The sequence below is a fragment of the Grus americana genome, chromosome 4 (assembly GCF_028858705.1).
Source record: "Grus americana isolate bGruAme1 chromosome 4, bGruAme1.mat, whole genome shotgun sequence".
Taxonomy (NCBI): domain Eukaryota; kingdom Metazoa; phylum Chordata; class Aves; order Gruiformes; family Gruidae; genus Grus; species Grus americana.
In genome coordinates, this window is record NC_072855.1 from 57,353,531 (window position 1) to 57,379,910 (window position 26,380).

The following is a 26,380-nucleotide window of genomic DNA, read 5'->3' on the forward strand; positions in this document are numbered from 1 at the left end:
CCAAATATGGCACCATTTCTCATAAACTAGTCTCTCAAACTAACTACAGGGCACCATATGAAGACTCAAAACTGGAAAAAATACCTCGTGGCAAAAACTACAAATGTGCACCAATTAAGTATTTCTAGCAATAAAGAAAAAAAGTGGAGAAGCAAAACTTTTCCAATGCTTCTCTAGAAAGCTAGTCACCTGAACAGAAATGGAGAAATATCGACACCTTTAACAGTGTAGCGCGATGACAAGTGTGCAGTGGTAATCACACAGACTTGTTTCTCTCCAATGTTTTTTGAGTAATAATGTCCACTAAGGTCACTGTAACAGCAGAAAAAGAACAAGATGAATAAATCAGTCTGCGAAACAAAAATAAGCTCTTTTCTTTTTTAGACTTAAAGGCTTCAAAGACTCTGAAATAAAAACTGTTAATACTGAAAGAAGATGAGCATGTGGCTTGAAGTATTTTCTTCAATGGCTTGAAGTATTTTCTTCAATGCCATCATCACAAATGTTGAACAGATTATTGAAATGCGTCCTTTATGGCAACAGTTATGGGAAAAGGAAACAAAATTAACCATAGCTTCCAAAATTCTGCAGAGAAGTTCAGCTAGTTTTGTGTAATTTAAACTGAATCACCTGAAAACCACACCATGGTACATACGTCTCTGGTCAGTTCCATTATCCTCCTCCTCCAGAGGATGTTCCGATTCATCCCTGCCTCAAGAATGCTTTTTCCTCCGGCAGTCCCAAAATACAATACGCAGAGCACATACTCTGTCCATCCTTGAGTAAGGTTGAGAAGCTTCTGGTCTCAGGCGGTGTCTGCCATTAAATGATTGCTGCAGCACCTCTGTAACCTTTTCAAACAACCCACAGAGAAGTCTGGTTTCTTCTTCAAACTTCTTTCCTTCTTGATTAAGGACTCGACAGGGCCTATCGTGAATGTCTTCACGACCGTGAGCAGTGCAAGGCAAACCGATGCTGATTAACAGGCGGGACCCTCTTTGATCAAAGGGGCCAGGTGACCCGCAAGACTGGAAGCCATCCACCTGCAGCTGGAACTCTACTCCCCAAAAATTCAAGGCCTCTTTCTATCCTCCTCTGGTTTATCTCTTTTTAGCAATAAGCCATGGTGTGACTCCCTTGAGGTGACAAAAGGAAACGATTCAGAAGCTTTAATCAAAGGTCACCGTGAGCAGCCATTTAGCACGTGACGTGATCACACAACAAGCAGGTTTGGCACACAAACTCATGCTTTTAGTCCATACAAGCAGATATGGTGGCATGAATCAGTGAAGTGTTTAAGATGGACATGGAAGCCAAGTCAGTAAACTCCAATGGCAGATGGTACAGTACATTTCATAGCATTTTGCTCTTATTTGGTCACAATTTCTTGTAAACTAGTTCATGGCACTCATTGTCCATGCAGGTCCACAAGCCAAAGTATAAGAATTTACAGAAATAATCAGATTTCTATTATTGATTGTTGTATCAAGACCTCTCTCTCATTAAAGAGAGAATCCTTGCAGGTTTACCCTGCAGTTGTATGTCATCTAACTGCAGATGTAAGTGAAAAAAAGATGTACACATGGACTATTGCAAACAAGTAGAAGCAGCTACATGTAAACATATCTCAGACTTGTAAAATCAAATTTTCAGTTTTCAACTATAAATACAAAAAGTGGAGCACTATATACACAACTTCATGCTTGTAATGTTAGATTCATCACTGCAGAGACAAAAAGAGATACAGATTAATCAAATTAGTAAATTGATATTTCAGATTTCTATTCCAAATACATAGATATGGCAGAGTTGCAAATGCGGATAGTTATTTCCTCAGCACCAGCTATTCTTCAGAGATAAATGCACCCAGGATTTCGCTTATGCATTATGTTTTATAATGTATTATACACCAGTATCCTTCCACCTACATTTAAATCTAGCACTGTCTAGGTTAAATCTTTACTAAAATAAAGTTGCCAGTTAACATTAGCATATAACATCACAACCAGGAGAATGTATTGAAGAATAGAAAGGTAAGGCAGAGAGAGGGGCAGGATGCACTGATCTTCTAGGTATCCCAGAAAAATAATATCATAATAGATGAATATAAATGTTTTATAAAAATGCCATATCCATGAGCTTTTATAAAGAATGGGAAGCAGTGATCATGTGCAGAAATTGAAGGATGTGTGAGTCTTCAGATGAAAGAGAAAAGTCTTGGACTTTTTCTACAATACTGCCTCAATGAGTTACTACTTCTACATATATTACAACCTCATCACACCAACTACTGTCATGGAGAGGTCTTATTTTGCATTGCTGCATACATCTGTCTAAGAGGCTCTGAAGTATATCCAGTTCAGTATGACTGTGACAGGCTTTTCTGGGTGCCAAGGACGTACTGCCCCTGAAAAGGAGAAAAAGCTCTGCCCATCCTACCTTTTGCCAACAGCCAGGCATTGGTAATCCATCAGGACCCTGTTTCAAGGGGAGGGAGGACAAAAAACAAACAAATAAACAAACAAACAAACAAAATAGTTAAGTTTGATAAGATAAATATTCCATCAATATCTGTTAGAACAGCTGAAGCAGTTCTGAATTTTTATCTAATAAGTAGCTACCAGTTCCTAACTTATTTCCTCTCTTGTTCTCAAGGCGAAGCCAAAGGAGAGGTGGTTTACACTGTAAATACATACGTGCACCTCTCTGCTGTAAAGATTTGTTTTTCCCTAAATCATTAGAACATCTTCATCAGTTTCTTATTGCTGTTAGAACTCAGGCTGCATATTGTTTTAAATATAATCTGTTATTCACAACAATCTGTACAAGAATGTACAAGATCAATGAGCAAAAAAAATATTATCACTTTTATCTGGAGGCTATTGTGTTTTATGGGCCCCAAGTACAAAGTTAACCCAATGATAAAAGAGCAAGACTCAAATTTGAGTAGGATCTTTTCTGTTCAGTTTCTTTCTTAGCTTTTGAATGAAGCAGCAAAATCTTAATGCTTAAACTTACGTCAAGTGACACAGTGGAAGAAAACATCAGTGGTGGGAGCAGGGCAGTACGGCCGCAGTGATTATTTCATCGCTTGGACAATGTGGTCATCTAATTTTTTCTTATGTTAGAGAGAGTCACTCCATTTCTTTTCTGTCACCACCCTACTTTCACATATCTCCACGTGTCCAGTAAGATCAGAGCCAACTTTTGACCACAGTCATGCTGGTTTTCATGGAACTAATTCCAACTTACATGGCTATGCAGGGCTTATCCAGAGAGTCAGATGCTCAGAATTAGGAGCACATGTCATGTTACTAGACTATACATGAGCAGAAAAAAAGATCAGGCCTTGATGGTTTTTAGCATAAAGAATAATAACACTTATTATATGAATTTACGTGTGAAGATAGTGGTTAATGAGAATTTTTGAATGTGCTTGCATGTAGTCTGATGGGAATGTCTTGCTGCCTAAAGCACGAAACAGTGCTGTTTGCTTAGCAGCTTATTCTAGTAATTACCTATGAACAGAATATTTTTCATCCATCAATATTGTTAGTGAATCTCCAGATATAAATGATAATACAGAGACAGAGAAACATTTTTAAATTACAAAAGCATGCTTGATTATCCCCCCAAAAATATGAGATATGGTTACCATTAATTGGAAGCAAACAAAATGGAATATGGAATAATCTTAATGGACTATGTATTTAAGATTAAAATCCATTGACTTCAAATTAGAAGTCCTATAGTTGAAATAAAATCTACTTAATTTAACATTCATCTTAGAGAACCGTGCTTAACCACCAAATATCAGAACATGCAGATCAAATTTTACTGCGAACAATTAAAAAGAAAATCTTCCCTGTATCTTTAGGAAATGTGTATGTACTGTTTGTTTTTGGTTTTGTTTTTTAAATGGAAAAGAATTTAAACTTACTTTGCCATTAAATAAAAATCACTGTTGCCAAGATTGGTACAAGGGAGAGGGTCAACAAGTAGCATTTTAGTATAGGTGGGAACTTGAATTCATGCTAACATAGGGTGGGGAGTGTCGTGTGTATTCCAGGAAGGTAAGTTCCAAGGGTAAGACCATTAAATTGAAGACATTAAATAACAAAGACAGTGAGGGTTTGGGCTGCAGACCGTTATCTTCTTACAAGCCTCAGGTAAGCTTTTCATTTCCAGATCTGTTCGAAAACTATTTGATGAACAGGCCAGACACCAAAAATATTACTGTGTAAGGTCTGGGAGATCAGGCTCCAGCTTGGCTTACTGGAAGCCTATGACTTGATTTTTAGGAATAATATTTATGTCATTCTGCACAGGACTCTCATTTCGGCCAAATCCTGAAAACATGCACCTAAGACTGCATGGATTTGAAAGGAAGTCCAGGGTGTAGAGTAGCTCTGGGACAGGCTAGGGTGAAGAACTGAGCCAGTGCAGACAGAAGTCATCAGACTTGATTAGAAGTGGACATTGTTGTGGATTTCTGCAAAGACTTGCGGTCAGGGTGAGTAAGGCAGTAGGCATTTTGTGAGGAAAAAACCAAACCAACGATTTTCAGGGAAAATGTAGGAAGGACACAAACTTATAAATTGCCATGTGATGTGGGAGCAAACTGCTGAGAGTTAGGTTTGAGGTGTCAACAAAATGTGTGTTCTCTCACTGTGGTTATGATCACTGAAGCAGCTGGTTTGTTCATGCACATGCATGTGTTACGTGAATAATGTAAAGTCAGCTCAGAAAAACATTACTTTACATTGAGAATGGCTGACTACAAACAAAGGAACCGCATGCAGGGTTGGTAGGAAAGAGAAATACTGTACCAATTGGCAAGGGGCATCCAGCCCATCCAGGCCAGGCTGGCCTGGCTCCCCTTTTTCCCCCTTAATTCCACGGAATCCCTGTTTGTAAAGATTAACTTGCAATGTTACTGTCAAGAAAATGCCTTCAGTTTTGACTTAGCTGGAGCGAACAAATAACAGTAGAGAGGCAAGAGGAGCAAGCTGACTGCTGTGCTGTGATTTCAACCTGTGGGGCACTGACTCTGGCACATCTCAAATTTGGTTCCTTTCAATATGTTTGGCAGAAAATAAGGGAAAAAACCCACCAACTAACCCCACAAATTTAGCCTGAAGTTCATAAGTCCTTTAAACCAAATTAGGAGGTTGACAAAGTCTGCTCCAAAATTTGCCAGAACGTGAGATAATGCTGCATTAACAAAGGACAACAGGTGACTCAGTAGCTGGTGCTTGTTCCTCTCCCCTCATTTCTTATTCCATCAGTCTACAGCAGGATGATCGATTTTCCAATACACAAGTGAGACGTACCAATGGGCAAGGTGCATCTAATCCAGGAGCACCCTGTTCTCCTTTCTCCCCTTTAGGCCCCTTTTTGCCTTTCTTTCCCTTTTCCCCCTGTGGATACAATGGTTTGGATAAAACAAGTTTCATTCTTTTGGAAAAAAAATTAAAGAAAGGTTGGTTTAAAAGTTTGGGTTTTTCTTTTTAAGCCAATGGAGAGCTGAAAGGACACTTACCACTGTGTTCTGGTTTGGATGGTGCATTATGTGGAAAAATAAATTATATGATCACAAGAAAGAACTGCAATCAGTCAGTATTAGTTTGTGTTGGTATTTCATATCAGTATTATGAATGTTTTGAATCCTAGAACAGGATTTGAAATCATTGATTGCTTGAGACAGAGGCAAATCTGCAAATCCCCCAAGTCTACAGTCCAAAATAAGGGGTCTCCTATTTGTTCTAAGTGATAGTACTGAAGTGCACAGGCACACTAAGCTGAATTTGTCAGCTTCCCTAGAAGATTCGTCACTAGCCAAAAGTAACTTTGTGAGAGCGGAGTACATGAGCATAATCTAACAAAGACCTGTGGCATGGATGCTTCGCAGGGACGGCTGGTCTCTGGCTAAATTCTGTCAGCTTCCATGGAGTCACGTCAAGGGTGAATTTGGCCTGGAGCATCTGTTGCTGAACTGACCCTTTGCACTCTGGTAAGAATTTGGGACAAATCCTGTTCTCAGTGGTGTCCACAGAAACCCACAGACATCACTGAGGGTGCACTCCTGTCACTCCAAATACAACACGAGCATTTCAAACCCTGTTACAGGAATCAAAACATTCGAACTGCTTGATGGAGAGGTGCTATGACATTTTCAATGATGTCATAATGTCTTGGTATCATAATCAGAAGTGGTAATTAGATTCTTTATTTAAATATTCCAGCATTTAAATGTTCTCTCTGCTGCAGGCAATGTTTCATCTACTTATTTTACCAAAATTTAGTCCTTTGATTTCACACTGAGTTTTCTTTTTAAATGTAAAACTTCTAATGCTTTAATTACTCATGGAAATGAGTTGACGCCCCTCAGCAAAGCTACCTGCAAAAATGACCTCACCTTCAAGCAGTATAAGGTGTTTAGAGAGTTCATTTTATAATTGATTTCACACCAGTTGATCACAATGGTAAATGAGTTTCAGGTTTGCTCTCAATTTCACAAAAAATCAAAAAAGGTTCTGTTAAAAAATAATCAAACAAATTGGACTAGGATTGTAAAAAATGGGATAGGAAGGATGAGTAAATCAGGAGTACCACAAAGAAATGGGAAAAATAGTCATAGGAAAATTAGTATGACATTGGAGAACCAGCAAGCGAGGTTGTGGCTATTGGGAGGATTTAATCTGTGAGGAAAAGGGTAAAAAAGACAGAGGAATTGTAAGGAATGAAGGTAGAAGGAGAAGGAAGGAATGCCCCTTTGGAAAGACAGACGGACTTTGGTGAAGCACAGCATATAAACATGGAACTAGTTCCACACCAGTAAGAAAGACTTAGTCTATTAAACAAGAGAGAAAAACCATTTTTACACAATTAAAAATAATTAGCTATATCATATCTAAAAAAGGAAGGAAAGCACATTATTCATTTAATATCATAGCATACTTGACACATTCATATGAAAAAATCTTTTCCATAAACAAAACATACTGCATTCATCACACAATAGGAGCAAAGTTTCTTGTCTATCTTTTCTGTGTGCCAAAGAGTCGCAGGATAATATTTAGGAAAACAGCAACCCAAACATTACCCTTCTTTATCAAATTAAAAGATTGTGATGTAAAAAAATCCCCATGAGTCAGGAACTGTAAAGTTGGCTAAGTTTTCATCTTAAACTGTAAACATGATAGCGTAGCACAGAAGCCCAGCAGTTTTAGGGTCAAATCTCTTGATGTTCGTGCTCGATGGAACACCAATACATTTGCTGTGAGCGTGTGCAAGCATAGAGCATGGACATTCTCCAAAAATTATTCTGAAAATGGACAGTACAGTTTGGTTTCTGACTTTTTTATTTCTTTAGGACTTGTATTTCCTTAGCCTGTGTTACAAGTCAGCAGATAACTATTTAAACTTCCAGTTTTGCAGGGCAAACCTATGATCTTATTCAAACCAATACAGCAGTCATTGGTATAGAGAATAGTCTGGATTTCCTGGGTACTTTACTACTTTTTCCACAAACTGAGTTCTGGTCTCTTAATCTTCACCTCCTTACCCTGAACTATAGAGATCCACAGGAGATACAGAGAATCTACATATAATGAAGATAAAAAAAAATTCCTTCCTGACCTTCCTCAGTGCCTAGAGAAATGCAAATTTGTGGGACTTCTGTAACATCACTGTGGTTTGAACTATCTTGCATGTACGGATTTTCAAGGCAGAGTACAGGGGCAAAAGGATGATGCCTTTCCAGCCACTGTTGGGATACATTATACTCCTCTGTCAATATTTATAACAAAAGACACAACTGCACATTTGGGATCAGGGCCCCCTTCCCTCCCTCTACCCACAACACAAGCTCTACCTTTTGTTAAAGGTTATTCTTTTTTAAAAGGATTTTTTTTCCCTATTCATACAATTTGAAAATACAAAATCTATTGTACAAACCTGACTATAATTTTATATAAGTAATTACAGCTAGAACACTTCTAAAAATTATTTTTACAGCCAAGTTAAGCAGACATTATAATGCAAACACTGACCTGCTTTCACTGTAGCAGAACTACTGACAGGCTAAAATAAAAATCATCGGTCTAGGACTCAGGCTGAGGAAATAAAGATTTATTACCTATCAAAGCACATCTATGAAAAAAATAAGTGTCACTGGTTCTCAATAGAATGTTAGTAAAGATATATATTTTTGCAATGCAATTTGAATTAAGTTTCTTAACTAGAAACTTGCTAATCTCAACTTGTGCAATGTCAGTCTAACAACCAATACCATAAGGAATATTTAAAACCCAAGAAACCATGAGCTGGACCCTCAACTTGTAAACTGGTTTATCTCTGTTGAAATGGGTGCACCAATTTGGTCACAGATAATTAGTAATTTGCATAAGGAAAAACATCAGAACTGAAAAAATTTGTTATAATGAAAGCTTCTATTAATTGCATTCCTTTGTGTCTTTTGAGAGTCAGCCTTCCATTTGGAAAAGGAACAACTGATGGAGGGAAGGTGGTTTTGGTGAAACCAGTTTACCTGCAAGATACAAGTATTCCCTCATTTCTGGAAAAAATGTGTCAAAACTGCAACAGAAGTCTCTTTCATAGAGGTATCAGCTACGTCTTCCCTGATGTTTCGCTGAGAAAGACCTTACTTTGCCTTCTAATTTTCTTTGAATATTCTGAGAATTTTTAAGGCAGAGATTCCATCTCCATTTTCACTCTACAGACTTCCTGGCAATCCTCTTAATCTGAAACCCATAAGATAACATGGTTTCTCAAATATCTGTCAGACTTGCTAAGTACTTTATCCCATTCATTCTCCTCAAGAAACAGGTTTCGCCTTTTCCTGAAGTTTTAGGGGGATGCTTTTAGGGGGAAGTTTTTTTGAGGATGTCTGCCTATCTCTAGCTGTACATGAAAGCACAGCCTCAGAAGGTCTGGTTAGAAGGGAGCTCTGGAGGTCGCCTAGTCTAAACTTCCCATCCTGAGCAGGACAATTCCTGACCCTAGATCAGGTCAGACCAGACCAGGTCCTGCAGTCCTCCATGGGCAGTGGTTCAGCCACCTCTCTGAGTAAACTGTCCCAGTGCTGTGCTGCCCTCACAGCGAACAAAGTTTTCCTAATAGCCACTCTGAACTCCCAGGAGCAGGTCCTGTGTTTTCCCATTTGCCATTACCCAGAAGAGTTTTGCTCCATCATCTTTGTATCTCCGCTTCAAGTAGTTTGGCCTCCTCTTTGTCAGACTAAGCCAGTCCACCTCCTTCAACCTCTTCTATCGGTTGCATGTGCCCCAGGCCCCTGCCAGCTTGGTCACCTTCTTCCTCTCCGATTTCTCAAGTTTTTGTTGAACTGGGAGGCTCAAAATACCGTCTGCAGTATTCAAGCAACCTCATCAGGATTGATTAGAGAGGGGTAATAACTTATTTTAATGTCCTGTGCACAACCCTTCTAATGTATCCCAGTATGAGAACACACTGTTAAGGTCATTCGATTTGGCACCTACTGTAACTCCCATTTAGCACAGGCTGGCCATTTTGCCAGTCATCGATCAGAGCTGGCAGTTATCAGTTACACCTTTCTACTGATAACTGCTCTCAAAAAGAAAAGCTGTTTGCTTGTGACAGACAGACCTGTAGTCTTTGACAGCAAGCAAGAGCTCACCGTTCATTGTGATTGCTCTGCCAGGTCAGACACTGCCTTTATAATATTCATAGAGCATCTGCTTAAGCAACAGCTGTTCTGCAAAATCAGTACCTTACTGGTGATCTCTGAGCTCAAAATAAGCAATATAACAAGGGACAGGAGGGAAGGATACATTTCGTGGTACCCATATCAATGCATTCTTGGGAAGTGTTTTGCCTGACAGTATATTAAGAAAAGGAGATGACCTCAAACAGCCACGGTGAATTTTTAACCTTGCTTCTTGTTTAAGATACTGTGATGGGATAGTATAACCCTGCAGATGTCAGCTAGGAAAAATAGTAGTCTGAACTAGAAAAATCACCTGCTGTGTGTATGGACTTTTATATTAAGTGGCTTGGCAGGAGTGCTAATTCAGCAGTTTTAGCAACTGGGCTCTGTGTTGGTTAGAGCTAGGAGGATTTGCTCATGAGCTTTCTCTGCACGCATTTAGTCCTAAATTGCTTTTTACTAAACATATGTCCAAGTCGCTGTGTCAGGCAGTGAAAATGAAGTTAGGCTGTTTCTGTTAACTTCACTGTCTAGTTGGTTTACTGGAATAATAGAGTATATAATTTAATTTCAATCCAGAACTATCACAAAGTACTTAATTGTAAATAAGACAGTGTAAAAATAAAAATTAAAACAGTTCCTGTCATCCAGCATTTGGTGTGGGACAAGTAGCGTGTACAGGCACGGTATACTAGGATCAACAGTTATACTGCAAATACTGCCAAGGGACAGAGCTGGGGTCTTCAGTATGAAATTACTACTACAATGACACATTTCAGTGATGTCTTCATTAAAAATTTCAGGCTGACAAGGATTTTCAATGCGTAGGATGGATTGGAGAAAATAAGCCTAAAAACAAGCTGTGCTTTGGGACATGTTGATATTACTAGTTCTGTGCATATATTTTCATGGTTTTTCATGATTTTGCTTAGCATGTATCTGTGACCTGCCTTTTGGCACACAGTAAAACCAAAGATAAGTTTTAATGGGACAATTTATAGCATAAAGACAGCAGAACTGACTAGGCTGAGGAATCAAGCAATGGTTAATAACACTGCGGTCACCTTTTCTCCCTTTTCTCCTATATCACCCTTTTCTCCTCGAGGACCAGGGAATCCCTATAAAAACAAAATGGACAAAGATAGGTCGACTTCTATTCACATGCAGGTTAAGCTTTCAAATACTCTTGGAAAACATAAAAAAAAGATGATTTCACTACATGCTTTGTATGTATATGTGTGTTATGTGTGCACACATGCATGCACACAAGAGCATGTGAGACAAGTAAGTCATAGTGTTTGGTAGAGTCATTTTGCCACCAAATCATATCACTCAAAATGGCAATAGTCCATGCTATGTAGCATATGTACGTTCTGGAAAAGACGCCTCCAAGCTAGGGATTTCAGTGTAGGACTAGAGGAAAAAGCTTTCAGTAAGTTGTCTTAGCATGCCAAAGAAAAAGCCTATATTTTGAAATGTATTCCTTACAGGTAATGGATTTATTCTCTTTAATTAGGATAAATTTACTTAACCAAATGTTAGTGACTCCTTGTTCTTCTACGACTGAGTCACAAGTCTGAATAGTTTCTTACCAAGCACAGTTTTTCAGCCTATTGACTTCGAAAAGACACACTACTTGTATTACTAAGCACTGATTCTGGTGGGGTCTGTTGAAAAAGTCTGTATATTGCATAATCTCTGTCCTCTTTATCATAGAGAAAGAGCAAATGCAGCATTTAGCACACTCTCTGTATGTACTACATGCACACTAAATGGAAACAAAGGTGTTACACTCAGTAAGCTATTTCTTGAAAGATGCTTACCTACCATTAAGAGTGTATTGGTCATACATATTACTTACATCAAGGCCAGGCTCGCCATCTTTGCCCTGCCAAAGAACCATATAAACTGCATTAGCGTCCCTAAGCTGTGATACCAACGGCCGCCTTGATGCCCGATTTCTGTGCTCCCTCTGTACAGTGGTACCCCATGTTAGCGAGGCTGTACGCACAGCATTGCCCTTAGTGAAGGACATTTCTGTCAGTGTTGCACATTTCCAGGAACTGATAACTTGACTGTAAAATTTTGCTTGACTGTAAAATTTTGTTTGTACGCAAGACACCAGGCGCAAGCTAAAAATACAGAAAAGCCTATCATTTTTCATTTTTAGTTCACAGAAAGGAGGAAATTGGATTTTTTTTAACTCACAAAAGTGACCCTCAGATAAACATGCGCTGCAAGCTAATTTAACACTCCATGGAGCCTGTCTCTAGTCATTGACTCCTGATCCAATTAAATGGATCCAATTAAACCAAGAGTCTGTATTCCAGCTTAAATTAATTAATCAAACAGGTTAGACTGGAGAGGGTATGGAAACATTGCAAATCTCTTGTAGAGGCTAGTTATGCCTGGCCAAACACATTTACATGGCTTTTCTTGTGTCAAAGTACAGAAGAGACATGTGTATATGTACACACCTGACCCAGTCATCAGCAAAGCAAATACAGTAAGTCAACTGATATTATTGGGGCTATCCTTGTTAGGCCAAAGGAAGTTCTCACTCATATTTTATAAATGGATAATATCATTTAAATGATTGATTTAAAGCATACCATCTCCACCTATGAATGATCAACAATGAACTTTTTAAATTGCTCCTGAGCACACAGCACAGAAATGAAAACAAAACTGGTCCAAAACTGGTCTCTGAAGTGTCCAACAAAACAAAAATATAATGGTGAAGTAGTCTTGCAGTACGGTGTCCTGGTTTTGGCTGGGATAGAGTTAATTTTCTTCCTAGTAGCGGGTATAGTGCTGTCTTTTGGATTTAGTATGAGATTAATGTTGATAACACACTGATGTTTTGGTTGTTGCTAAGCAGTGCTTACACAGAGTCAAGGACTTTTCAGCTTCTCAGACTGCCCCGCCAGCGAGGAGGCTGGGGGTGCACAAGAAGCTGGGAGGGGGCATGGCCAGGACAGCTGACCCAAACTGGCCAAAGCGATATTCTATACCATATGACATCACGCTCAGTATATAGCTTGCGGGAAGTTGGCAGGGGCTTTGGACCCTGGCTCAGGAACTAGCTGGGCATCGGTGGTCTGTGGGTGGTGAGCCATTGTGCTGTGCATCACTTGTTTTATATATATATTATTTTATCATCATCATCTTCCCTTTCTGTCATATTAAACTATCTTTATCTCAACCCATGAGTTTTACCTTTTTTTTCCCCCAGTTCTCCCCCACATCCCACTGTGGGTGAGAGTGAGCGAGCAGCTGTGTGGTTGTTTTAGCTGCCTGCCGGGTTAAACCACAAGACATGGAAATCCAAGCAGCTTACTGACATTAAGAAAACCACAGCTTTCCACAGTTCATCCTGAACTCCTGACACTCTCACATGGTCCCCACACAGCTGATGGCCACAGGCTGCAGGAACAGGAGCACTTGCATTCTGGATTTCCTCTCCCTTGCTGGTTCATGTCAGGTCTCTTTCATTACTTTTGCGTGACCACGTGCATGGGTAGGAGTCTAAGTCTGCGACACAGACCAGCGACCTTGCAATGTCAGGGATTATCATCTACCTTTGGCTTTTCCAACTAATAGTATTGCTAGGTGAAAAGCAGTCATAAAGCAAACAAAGTTTAATCAAGGAGTGATGAAAAGCACAATGTGTACAAACTATGTGGAACTTACAGGCAAGCCGTATGGTCCTCTGGGTCCGGGGTCACCTACGGTTCCCTTTTCACCCTAAGAAAAGAACACAGAACAAGCAAACAAAAACATTGTCTATCTTAGATAGAAAGGATCTCTACCAAGTGCTTTAGGTTAAAGTTTACACATTCCAAAATCTTTTGAGCCAAAAATATCCAAGCTCATTTTTTTTTTTTTTTTTAATGATTAAGGGGGCAAAGAGAAGGTGTATATTACTTTCTAGGCAAAATGACTTTTGGGGCATATGATATTACACTTATTCTTAAGTCCATTAGTAATTGAAAATATTTTTCAAACTGTACTTGCACTGATTTCAATTTTAAGCTTGTAACAGCTGCAACATCACACTCAGTAAAAATCCAATGTTGTAATGAAAACTGAGGATATACAGCATCAAGCTGAGATGCGACACAGTGACAAACAAACATAATGTGTCAATCAAAGCTTGTATTTAAGCAGGCAATGCTATTAACAGTGACATTGTGAAGACTATCGCATGCACTGTACTGTGTTGCTAACTGCTGTATGGGATTCTAGATTAGTGATGTCAATACCCTGGTTTATTAAATCAAAACTGTACTAATGTGCAAGACAAACAAGTACAGAGATTACTCCAGAAGTAATCTCATTCTGCACTAAAATCCACAGGAAAATTACCAGTTTCCAGAGGGATGCTACCAAAATCATTTTGCAAGCTTAACATAGAGCAAACTTTTCCAAATGAAATGAAATTTCAAGGCGACAAATTTCAGGCTGACAGTAGTAATCATCTTTGCTCTCCAATTGTTCTTAGTCAAGATTGATATGGAGTTAAACTGCCTGAGTCAGCCAGCATTAGCCCATGCAACTGCAAGCACAGCCCTCTGCGAGCTTGTTAGGGAGGCAGGGCTGGTAAGCAGGCGTGGGCAGCAGTGTTGTTTCAGACCATGATGCTCGCTCTTCTGAATAGAAGCCAGCAGAAAAGCCATACTCTCTTGAGAGAACTAAACTGCTCAAAGTGTTGAGGAGATAAAAAAAAAAAGGTCCTGACCACCTCCAGTTTTCAAAGCTCCTACTCTGGATTTGTTATGTAGGGTTATTTGGATCCCTTCTTCACCTCCTTTCCTTACCATAACCTAATGCAAGGCTTCGTGCAAGGCTCCTGGCATACAGAAGCGCTGTGTTTCATCCTGGCAATTGCTGCACTTAAGCTCTTGAGATAATGATGTGTACCAGATCCTCTAAAAATATGAGTTATTTACCACTCATTATTAATACATTACTCTATTAAAAGTACAAGACAGAGATGTGGATGTGTGCCTAATTAATAGTGGTGATCATCGGCACAGCCATGTCCCTTAGCAGAGCTCTGAAAATGGGGTGCTAAGTTTTATTGAGTGGACAATACAAAAAAGCAGGCACCAGAATAAACTGAGTCTGAACCTGTTGTTCAATAATCACAGCAGTAAGAAGTCTGTCAGAGTAACTGACATTTGATCTATTTTAGATAGCTCATATTTTTACATAGGTGGACACTGTCTATACTCACTTTATTGTAGTGGTGATTAGGTGTGCAATGTCTGATCTTTCTGGCTTCGGTTAATCTCCAGTTATTTCTGAGCAGCGCTTGGGCTGGATGCCCTTGCAGAACAATAGGAGGTGTTGGGAAGTAACAGCTGATTTGCAAAACAGTAAATCCCTCGCAGCTTTAAAACTTTCTGCTGAGAAGAAACTCGTGTGCTGACCTATGTATATAACAGCTACAAAAGTGTTTCGTCGATGCTTGAAATATGTCAAGAATAGTTAAGTATCTTTTTTAAAAATCTTCAACAGCAAAGACGACTGTACAAAGTCCTCTCAAGATAGGCCTATAACGTTGCTAAACATATGGTAGACATAAAGATACCGAATGTATCAGTCTAGGAAATAATCTCATCTGTTATGTAAGTATATATTTAGAGAAATGTATCTCACAATTTTTTGCCTCCAATACAAAGCACATGCTGCAATGTGTTTGGAATATCCGATGAAGTCCAGAATGTTTATGGATTATATAAGATTGATGGACCGTCATGGGCATACTGCCCTCAGCCATCACGATAAAGCATTTCCTTCAGGGAAACAGACATTCGCAAACTTCAGGAAGGTTTTTAATATCTTTTCGTAAGACAATTCATCAGTGCCCAAAGGACAGAAACCATAGCCTTTGGTTTTGCCTCCTATTTCACTTCAGTCTCCTGAATCACGGGTGAATATGAACTATCATTTGCATGAAGAAAGCTGCATAATTGGTGTCTCCATTAAGATTGAGAGGAAGATTTCCTAACACTGTCATGGTGACAAATATTTTAACCAAATTAAAGAGGATGCACTTTCTCTCCCAGTACAGAATGCGTGTAGTGATGACAGTGTTGCACAGGCTACACATTGGAGAGCCAAAACCAAACCTCAAAACCAGGTCTTTGCCTTCAAGGCAAGAGTTGCAGGAAATGAGCGTTTCATTAATTTTGTCTTTCAGCTTCTTTTAGACAGACAAGAAGTTGGATACACATTATGCCTGTCATTACCCTTCAGGTTTACGTGTCCCCTTTCGCTAGTAGTAGTTTAAGATGTTTATCTGTTTACCAATGTTTTCTATTTTCTCTCAAGACAATATATGAGTGAGATTAATAGGTACACAGCCAGATTCAGAGGCGCATTATAATCAACTCCTCCATTTAATGAAGACGGTCTCAGTAAAAGCTAAGCACCTAGCAAAATGGTATTTTCAATAGCTGACAAATTTATTAAGGATTAAGACACCAGCCTAATAAATGATTTTAATTCACACTATTAATTACCATTTCTGTTTCTACCAAAAGAAATGCACGAAACCACAGTATTGGAATGTTTACCAGCATCACACTTCAGGAAGTGTTAAATCCTGTGTTAGCTTTTAATAATCAATGAACAATTTAAAGTTTAGAGGGAAAATGACATACTTAAGCTCACACAGTGAGTTAATAGCTCATTTGTTCTAAAATTCATGTTTTCCTATTTTCTAGTGACATGCACTATTTTCCTAGTCTACTTCCTCACCATCTAAATAAGTTTTGTATAAAGACTGTTTTCTATTTTAATTAAATAGCTAAATTGGAAACCAACCAACCTTAATTTGCACAACAGTCCGGTCTACCTAAGAAGAGTAATTCAGCGTTGCCTCAAATGCAGCCTATGCAACAATGAATCTATGATTTCTATAGAAGAAATCACTAGGTTTCAGTTTGATCATACTTGTTTTCCTTTACTTTTAAGGAGACATAAATATATAATGACCAGCATTTTACATGTATTCTCTTAAAGGAGATTGTCTTTCCAAATTTTAAATAACATGGATTTAAGAATACGGTTATGTTTCACATTAGGAATCCCTAGTGCCCTTGTATGTTAATATTGGCCCAAGGTTTTTCTTATCAGTATGGACCAAATGTGATCCTGTCCAGTGATAGTGAGCAGTGGCATTATGCACCATTTTTAACTAAAAGGCAAAGTCTGAAATCTGCAGACAAAAATGTTTTCCTCCTGCTTTCACATAAACAAGTTCAACAGTTGCAAATTCAAGTTGTGAAACTGCATTAAAAACACATGATTTGCTATTTAGATAACAAGACATATATCAATGCCAGGCACCTGCTAGATAACTGTGCTACAAACAACTCCTCCTCCCAAACAGTACTGAATAATTAAATGAACAATTACAGCAATAATCTTGCTAGTTGATTGCTTGGAGAAAAAAACTTCCATCTTGCTTGTGAACTTCCTCCCATTCATTTAGCTACACAGAAAATGGTGGGCATGCAGGAATTTCTTGCACACCTTACTTTCATATATTTTTGTCAATCTGTCCCTCTGTGCTCATGCAATTATTGAACTGATTTGCATCGCCGCAGTTCCTATCCCCTTTGTAACTACTACTTGTCAAAAGCCATGGTAGGGCTGACTCTAGATCCAGCTGTGTGACCTTAGATACTTTCATAAGAAAAAACAACTATAGTTATCCTCCATGCATTAGAAGAATACTTTATATTATAGTGCATTGTTTTTGAAAGAAATTTCAACTGGTAGTACATATGCATATCGTTCAAGATAAAAGCTCTTAATGAGAGAATAAAATGTACAGTATTCATATGTGCTTCTACATGTATATCTCATCTACATTATTTCCTGAAGTTCAGAAGATGATATTCAACTATCTTTTCACAGAGTTTATAGAAAAAAAAAGTTATGTCCTAGTTGAAAAAAAGACTTGAATCTGTAATCCCCTAGGAAAAAAAGAAAAATACCCAAGTTCTTCAGACAGTTAACTAGCCTGAGTGGTAACTACAGTGTACTGTTCTTATTTTGGACTATGCTGCATGTCTTGTATTTATTTCTCAACAGACATCTCTGTAAGAATGAACCATCAAGTCATGCATACCTTTCTCAGATGTACGGCTGTTAAAGCTAACTGGACCTGTGCCATACGGCTGCGTCCTTAATACAGCAAGTCTGAAGTTGTTTTAGCAGAGCTGTTTTGTTAAAGTGAGAAATTCAAAGAGACAAAATGCTGGGCTGGCAACTCTTTGGAGGTTTTAGTTAGTAGAAAGTATCATCTTTTGTTTTGTTGTACAAGTTGATGGTTATATTGTTAGAGATGACAGGCTCACAGTTAAAGATTAAGGTCCCTATCCTATTGCCATTGGAGAAAATTTACTGTGAATATTTCAAATTAAATAGGAGGGCTCCTATCTTTGAGGCTTAAAAAAAAGGAAGAAAAGTTTAAATTTTGTAGAGCTTAGAGATTTTTTTTCAAGATAAAAACATTTAAAGAGGTGAGAAATACTCATTTTTTTGCCACTGCATACATATATGTATAATCAGATCACACCATCTTCTTTTGTCCCAGTTTGTTCTCTCAATCCATTTATGCAAAATAATGAAACCAACCAAAATTATGTTCTGTGTAGCACTGTGAACTTGAAAGTCCTGCAAGTTTCTTACTGATTAGTCATCACAAAATACCAGCTCCTCGGAAGTTAATGAGTTACAAAATCAACCCTTAAACAGATAAATGTGTGTGTAACTAGAAGGCATATACAGTTCTGGGCTGATCCTTAAACAGATGAGATACTGTTACATTTAGGAACATCTAGGCATACTATAAGCAGCCATATGACATTTTGCCATTGCGGCAGTCGCTTTGTAAAGAGAAGCACACGGAACATGTACTTACTCTGTCTCCTTTAGGACCTGCAGGGCCATGGGGACCAACTGGACCATCTACACCCTGCGAAAGGAAACAACGGGGGTAAGAGAGAGGTCTTGTTCTTATAAGTCTTTAGTTTTAGTCTTCTAGCCAAGAACTAACATGGAATCAGTCTTCACTGGTTCAAAATTCAGATTTAATTGTGATGGGACCTGGTCAAACAAATCCATTTGGCTTTCAAAACTCCATGTATAAACTCTCCTGTTATGCGGTAACCCACCTTTCTTCTCATTGGCTTTTACTTTATTGCATGGAAGTCATTAGATTTACAAAGATTTTAAATTTATTGAAATAAATTTTGCCAGGAAAAATGACAGGGTCAAACAAAGATTTATTATTTTTTTAAAACATTGATTATTTTTTAAATTGAAACGTCCACCTGTAAGGTGGGACTTATCTGTTGCAGTGATCAATGGGAATCTTACAGAAGCCTTGAAATACATAACTCCACTCCTCTTTGACTTTATCCATTTCTTTATCATTATAAAAAGCAAATGATTTAACATTTATGTTTAATATGAGAATGCCTACGGCAGAACCCCAGCATGTCTGCATCCATTTCACTGATTCCATATTAGCACTGAAGAAGTATGTTTTCCTGTATAAGCTAAATCCCTAACCGTACTTAGGAAAATAAGCACCCCAACCAAGGCAGTTGCCCAACCAAAAATCAAAACCACAACTGCCTTTTTCAGATTCAGAGCTCCTTCTACAGAGAATTGCATTCTCCTTCCCACACACATTGCCCTAAGAGTTTGCTCAAAGCCCCCTCTTTACAGCATGGAAAATGCCTGTGGCGTTCGGCCTTCCTTCCGCCGTGCGGTGTGTGAGTGCAGCCGGCACGCGGACTTGGTAACGAAGAGCGGCACAGAAAGATGAGGGACTCACCCGGGGTCCTGGCTTTCCGTCTAAGCCAGATGCTCCCTGTGTGGTTAGGTGGAAGCATGGATGATGGGTACAACACGAATGACAAGAACGTGAGATTAGTAAGTGGTGCTGATGAATAAACATAATTCAAACGTACAGTACAAGTTGTGACAGAGTTCTGGAATGGGTATCACATTACTACAGCATGTTAGTTAAAAATTCACATAAAACATCAAGAGCCTGATTCTGTTCTCACATTAGCGGAACGTCACTGACTCACCCCTGCCTTCACGTCATGGTATATTAGACCAGAATAACGTCAAGCTATAGGAGTGCTACAAACACCAGATGTTAGGGTGTTTTTGAGCTTTAACACGCAAATATTTACTTTGTAATATACTTGCATGCTATCTAATTGGTAAATAACGACAATACTGAATACTACACAAAGAAAGAAAAATGTATGTTAACTGTGATAGGAAGTATTTAAGTGCAAGAATACTGCATTATGCAGCCAAAAAATCTAGATCCTGACTACAATGCCCTCATTCATTTCCAAGAGCCCGGGAGACAATCACATTTCCTGTTTTCCCAATAAAGTCCCAGTTCAGAGCAGAGTCAAGGGCTGGAAGTGGGTAGCACCCGGCACCTCGGGCTCTTTGCTTCAGCATCCTTGGGGAGGGGATGACCTCTGGTGGATTTTAGGCGAATAACAGAGCAGCAGCGAAAGATGTGCTCGACTCTCCCAGCACCGCTGGCAGGAACGCTGGGGCTGGGGGACCAAAACTCTTTGGGACATAGGGAATAATCTGGCCCAACCCCCCCCGCCCCCCCCCGCCCAAAGTCTTATTAACGGTGAAAACGAGACATTTTTAGAAAGTCAAACACTGGGACTTTGCTCCTTAAAATGATATTTAGAAAAAAGTAGTAAGGAGGAGCAAGACAAGATCTATATAAATTTAAAAAACTGATGGCATATTTTGCTCTGGGTTAGAACAAATATTTCTGGCAGAGCCAAAACTCTCTTCTTCCCTTTAGGCATTTTCAGGGGGTTGGTTCAGACCTCCAAAGCTCCCTCTTTACATAGCTGTAACTGTCAACTTGAAAATGATCTCTTTTTTTTCAAAATAAATTAAAATTCTCAGTGAAGCTGACCATGTCCAGAGGCCCTGCGCATAATTCTTGAAAATATTAATCAGAGGGGTTTGGCTTCCTTTTGGTTAACTAAGTCTTTTTCCTCCATTTTACTAGTAACCATATACTCACATGGAGTAATCCTCACATTAAAAAAAAAAGGAAAAATGAACTATTTTTTGTGAGGAAAAAATAAAATTAAATTTTCAGAGTGCTTTCAAACACAAAAAGTAAGCACACAAAGTGTTTTCTCTCTTGTCAACCTAAATTTTAAGAACCATAATGTCTCCACATGAAAATTTATTTTTAACATCCTTCATTTATTTCTAAGACGAAATTTATGCCAAACACTCAGAATGGAAATTTTCTACAGGAGAAGGAAAAGTAACAATCCACCATCCCTAATGAATGAGAAAAACAATAAAGTTCCCCAAACCAATTTTTAACTTTCCTCAGTTAGACCTCTCCATTTTAACTGCAGAAGTGCAAACAGAGGAAGAGTAACTGAAGAGATGGGGGTGGAGGGGAAAGGGAAGATGCCTTTTTTAACGTGAAGACCATACAACACTTAAATACAATATGACTAATGTAATGGGGGTGATGGCATCCTTGTGACACTGAACACTTTCAACTGACACATAACAAAAAAACCTGACAGCACTGGGTGTTACAGGATGTTACTTTGGACGATAGCACAGATTTGGGGTAAAACAAAACAAGACTGATGCTCTGCTCTAATGTGGTACGTTCTATGTGTGCTGTTGAGTAAACCAGAGTTGCTCATCAGGAGTAGAAAGAGAAGTTTCTGATTTGCACTGAGATTGAACAGTTGGGGTTTTTTACTTACTGGAAGACCAAGGGGCCCTCTGTCACCCTTTTGACCCGGTTCACCCTTCAATCCTTTAAGACCATTTAACCCTGGTTCACCCTAAACGTAAAAGTATAAATGCCAATTTTTTCGTGCTATAACGGGTGTTTAAGCTGGGATAGAAGAAGCCAGTCTCAGAAACGGCTGCAAATTCCAGTTTGAAACAAAGACACAAGTTCAACCTTCTCAGTTTACTGACACTTTACATACTGAGAGAGTACTGGGCAAAAGCACTTGGGAAGCGTCTGCTGGAGATTTAAAATCTGTGTGAAAAAAACTGCAGCAAACTTATGAGTAACAGATTCTTTTGAATCTTTTCCTAGTAATTATCACTATAGTTAGATGGTTTGAATTAAGTGTGAGTTTCAGGGGTTTTGGGAATTTCCTCAAATCCCATAAACCACTCCATCCAGATAATTCAAATGGAAAGAACTTTCAGAAAAATAAGCCTCAAAACTGCAGGTTTCTACAGTGGGCTCTCCTGTAAAGTACATTTTGTAAGGATGCAATATTTTTTCTTACAGCAAACTGGAATTTGCAGCAAAATCTTACATAAAGATATTTTAAACCTTTAAGCATACATAATTAAACAGTAACAAATTAAAAGAAGCAGTGTAGGTTATACAGCCAAGCTATTTGGGACCTCCATAGTTTCTGTGTTCATACAGAGAAGTTTAAACAATGTAAGAAATGCTACTTGTTGTGATTGTTAAATTATGCACAGGCTATTACATCACTGAGAGGATAATGGTGGGCTTGGAGTTGCTAATAAATCATTCTCGCATCATGAAAAACTACCTCAGCATGAGGGCTGCCCAGTCAAAAAGAGTACTGACCACACCTGCCTCTTTTGGGAAACAGAAATACGCAGGTATTTCATCCAGGCTGCTCCCCATGGCCTTGTTCCTAGGTTTCTCTTTGATGTATTATGTTACCTTATATCATATTCATATTTAAAAAAAAAAAAATCTGAGTAGAATCTAGTCTACTGCTTTAAGTAACTCCAGACATCATCTGCTTCCTTTGCACCCTGCCTAGGTAGCCATTTCTTCATTCTTCTATTTGACTCGATGTGACTTTCAGAGCAGTAGCACTGAAAATGCTGAAGTTTTGGAAACAGACCTGAGAAATCTCACAGAAGCCTGAGTCTCAGGCCAAAAGCCTGAGGTAAGGCAGGACTGGTGCTAAGATGGAACAGACTTGACTTCAAAAAATGATTTATGACTCTAGCTTCTTGCGCCAAAGTAACACAAACAGTCTCATAACGAGTCAAACCTCTGATTTTCTGTCTCACACCTTAAAAGCACAAAACAAAACCCAAAAACTAAACCAAAAAAACCCTCCTCCTCTTACTTATTTTTTGAGAAAGGTGCATGCAATTAGGGAGTCATAGTAATTAAAATGATCGTGCCTGACAACACCACTAGCTCTAATGAATGCTATGCTATAGTGTCACACTGAATTTTAGTTTGCTGGTGATTACTGAATTAAAGCACAAATTAAAATATTCCAACTCTGCCAAAATCCCCTTCTTTCCTCCTGAGCTGATTTCATGGGCTGAAGATGCAGTGTATCTTCATGTACTATGCTGTGGAAAATGTTCAGATAGTATTGCAGACCTGCCTGATCAGGGATTCCAAGGTTGGAAACCATGAAAATACACACATGAACTTGTGTTGGGGAACTTGCATAATATGTGAAGGAACTGGCCGGTAAAGTACATGGCACCTAAGAAGGTGAAAGGCAATTCATACTGGAAGAAGTAGGATATGCCAAGAGAGCATAAATGAAGAAGAGTTTACCTGACTCCATTTCCTGAGTGTATAACACGCATCTTATTTTCAAAAGTAATTCCAATTGCAAGTGGAATGGTAACTTGCCCATAAACAGGAGACTAAATAATTTAGTGTCAAATCACAAATATCCATACAAAAATTGGATTCAGCCAATGCTTAGGAGAAATAGTAATCAGAAACAATCACAGAAAATTCAAAAAGATTTTAAGCTATCTGTTAATATTAAAATCTGCTTTAAGGTTTAAGAATATCAGATACATTTATTACATGAGACATAAGACAAAACATAGCTGCATGCATTAAAGAACAAAGCATGACACTTTGCAGACATCAAGAACATGACTATTCAGGACAGCCATTAATTTACCTTTGGGCCAGGCAGTCCATGAGGTCCCTGAAAATAAAGATACCATTTTTCATTACAACAATATGCCACTAAATTTTAAGAGTTTATTGCTCTATAGGGATGCAAGTTGCACCTGCATTTTTGTCCTCACAAATGAAATGCAACTACCAATAAAGCAACTGTAAATGTCTGATTCAGAGAATGAACCAGACCACTAGCATGTTAACACTAGCATAGACAGGTGCAATTTGTTTCTCTACTCCCTATGAATTTTAAAGACGTGCAGCAAAGGTCCTAAATTAGCTCCCTCTTTAATGGTCACATACTCTCATAGTGCTTCTGTTAAACAGGCATTAAAATGACAAGAGGGCTTAAGCACTTTCTAGCCCCGCTCTTCCTCCCAAGCTTACCATAGGGCCTGGAGGACCATGTGGCCCTGGTGGTCCAGGTGGTCCTATCACCTACAGATAAAAAACAACGCCTGTAAATCACGCAGAGTAAAGAACTCCCTCACAAATACCAAAAGTCAGACTGACTCCTCTTCTGTTGGCAAGCACTTACAAACATAGCAATGCAACGGTGCACATTGACAGCATATCTAGAAAGGGTTTTAGGAATGGGAATTATTTTGATTCGAAAGACAGGGTACCTAAAGTGTCGACTTGCCTGTGCCATATGGCAGTGTGCCTGTCTCCTGGTTCTTACTCCTAGGTTCTAAGATACACTTTAAGATGCTATGGGGGGGGGAAAAAAAATCTCTCTAAAACAAACAGTACTGAGCGGGGATACTTGAGCTTTTAATATGTTATGGTATGTGCTCCTTAGTTGTCTCTGTACTACATAATCTAGAGAAACAGAAGAAGATGATGTGTGATTTTATTCCTCCCCAATACTGATGAATGGAAAATGTACTCAATTCGAGCTAGGGTTTGGCATATTTTCAAAACTGCCCTTTGTCTCTCCTTTCATTTAGTACAAAGAATTCCCTAAAGTCATTAAAATAGGTAATCAGGTTGCTCAGCATTTAGTGCGTGCATATTCCGTGTTGGGTTTCTGTGTTCCTAACAAATCAATGGAAGAGAATTTCATGATGATATTTACAGTTTAATATCACCTCTTTTCCTGGGTTTAATCCCAAATGGCTGTTATCATAAGCTGCAAGGTGGCAGCAGGGATGCTAAATCAGGTCTCCAGACTTACGCTACGCTAGCTGTTGGTGATGGCAATAGTGGCAACAAAATGAGCTTTGAAATGCAAGACAAAGGTTCCACCATCTGTGAAACCTCCTAAAACCTGAAAGTCTCATTACAATTGAAAACAAGCAGAACAAGATGAATTAGTGAATTAATTTGTAACAAATTAATTTTCATTTCAGAGAAAGAGACTCGGAGATACAGGGTGCCTAGTGTGTCCTGCGATGGCAGAAGGACTTGTCAGAGCTATGGCTCCAAATACCCAAGGCATGTCACCACTGACAAAAGTAGTGGTAGTTAACTTCTACTCAGAGGTTCCCTAACTTACTGTGCTCTGCTAATGTCAATCACCCATATCATAAAGGTATTGTGTGGGGATGTTTTGTTTTGTTTTTTTTGTTAGGTTGGTTGGTTTTTTGCTGGTTTGTTTTGTGTTTGGTTTTTGTTTTTTTTTTTAAATGCCTTTACAATGCTTTGAAAAATCAGGAGAATGTCTGGTCCCAAAAACTTAGTCTCTATCATGAGTCATGTGTCACTTGCTATTCCTGACATTGCTGAGCAATCTAGTCTGGTTCTCACTGAACTTGCTGAGATGTCCAGAATACAAGGTGTTGAGAGAGATTTGGAGTTGTTTTTTTTTTCCATCAGTTTTATCCCTCTATTTTATCTTGCAAAACATTTATCTTTTGATTCTTTAGAGAGCCAGAAGGCTTTCACTGAAGTAAGCAGGGCTGTCATTCATAGAAAGAGAATAGAACAGAATAGGATTATACCTTTAGAATTTCTTAAGCTGTATTTAGCGCTATGAGCAGAAGTCCGTTCATTCTCAAAAGGGCAAATAATTACTCAAAGAAGAAAAATATTTTGAAAGTTCAAGTGTAGGAATGTGTTGGGTTTGCGTGGCAGGGTTTTGGTAGCGGGGGGGCTACAGGGGTGGCTTCTGTGAGAAGCTGCTGGAAGCTCCCCCTGTGTCTGATAGAGCCAATGCCAGCCGGCTCTAAGACGGGCCCGCCACTGGCCAAGGCCGAGACAATCAGCGCCTCTGTGATAACATATTTAAGAAGTAGAAAAACACTTAGAGAGAGAGAGCTTTTGCAGCCGGAGAGAGGAGTGAGAAGATGTAAGAAACTCTGCAGACACCAAGGTCAGTGCAGATGGAGGGGGAGGAGGAGCTCCAGGCGCCGGAGCAGAGATCCCCCTGCAGCCCCTGGTGAAGGCCATGGTGAAGCAGGCTGTCCCCCTGCAGCCCATGGAGGAAGGATGAGGGGGTGTAGAGATTCCACCTGCAGCCCGTGGAGGACCCCACGCCGGAGCAGGTGGAGGCACCTGAAGGAGGCTGCGGCCCGTGGGAAGCCCATGCTGGAGCAAGTTCCTGGCCGGACCAGTGGACCCGTGAAGAGGGGAGCCCACGCCAGGGCAGGTTTGCTGGCAGGACTTGTGACCCCGTGGGGGACCCCACGCTGGAGCAGTTTGCTCCTGAAGGTCTGCACCCC

The 26,380-nt window shown here is 39.2% G+C and overlaps 1 protein-coding gene and 1 long non-coding RNA gene across 2 annotated transcripts in view; both read right to left on the minus strand.

Moving 5' to 3' along the window:
- Positions 1–1,625: 1,625 nt before the first annotated feature.
- LOC129206044 (uncharacterized) lies at positions 1,626–5,409 on the minus strand. The gene is made up of 3 exons (XR_008576960.1): positions 5,334–5,409; positions 2,440–2,478; positions 1,626–1,723 (listed from the first exon to the last, which is right to left on the minus strand). It is a non-coding gene; the product is annotated as an uncharacterized LOC129206044 (long non-coding RNA).
- A 5,063-nt stretch (positions 5,410–10,472) lies between these two features.
- The window catches only part of COL25A1 (collagen type XXV alpha 1 chain), a 314,927-nt gene continuing 299,019 nt past the window's right edge, over positions 10,473–26,380 (minus strand). The window contains exons 28-35 of the mRNA XM_054824657.1: positions 24,105–24,155; positions 23,716–23,742; positions 21,532–21,612; positions 19,572–19,607; positions 18,651–18,704; positions 13,403–13,456; positions 11,571–11,597; positions 10,473–10,827 (exon numbers count right to left, since the gene is read on the minus strand). Coding sequence (XP_054680632.1) covers positions 10,744–10,827; positions 11,571–11,597; positions 13,403–13,456; positions 18,651–18,704; positions 19,572–19,607; positions 21,532–21,612; positions 23,716–23,742; positions 24,105–24,155 — 414 coding nt within the window. The 3' untranslated portion in view covers positions 10,473–10,743. The remainder of the gene's footprint in view (positions 10,828–11,570; positions 11,598–13,402; positions 13,457–18,650; positions 18,705–19,571; positions 19,608–21,531; positions 21,613–23,715; positions 23,743–24,104; positions 24,156–26,380) is intronic.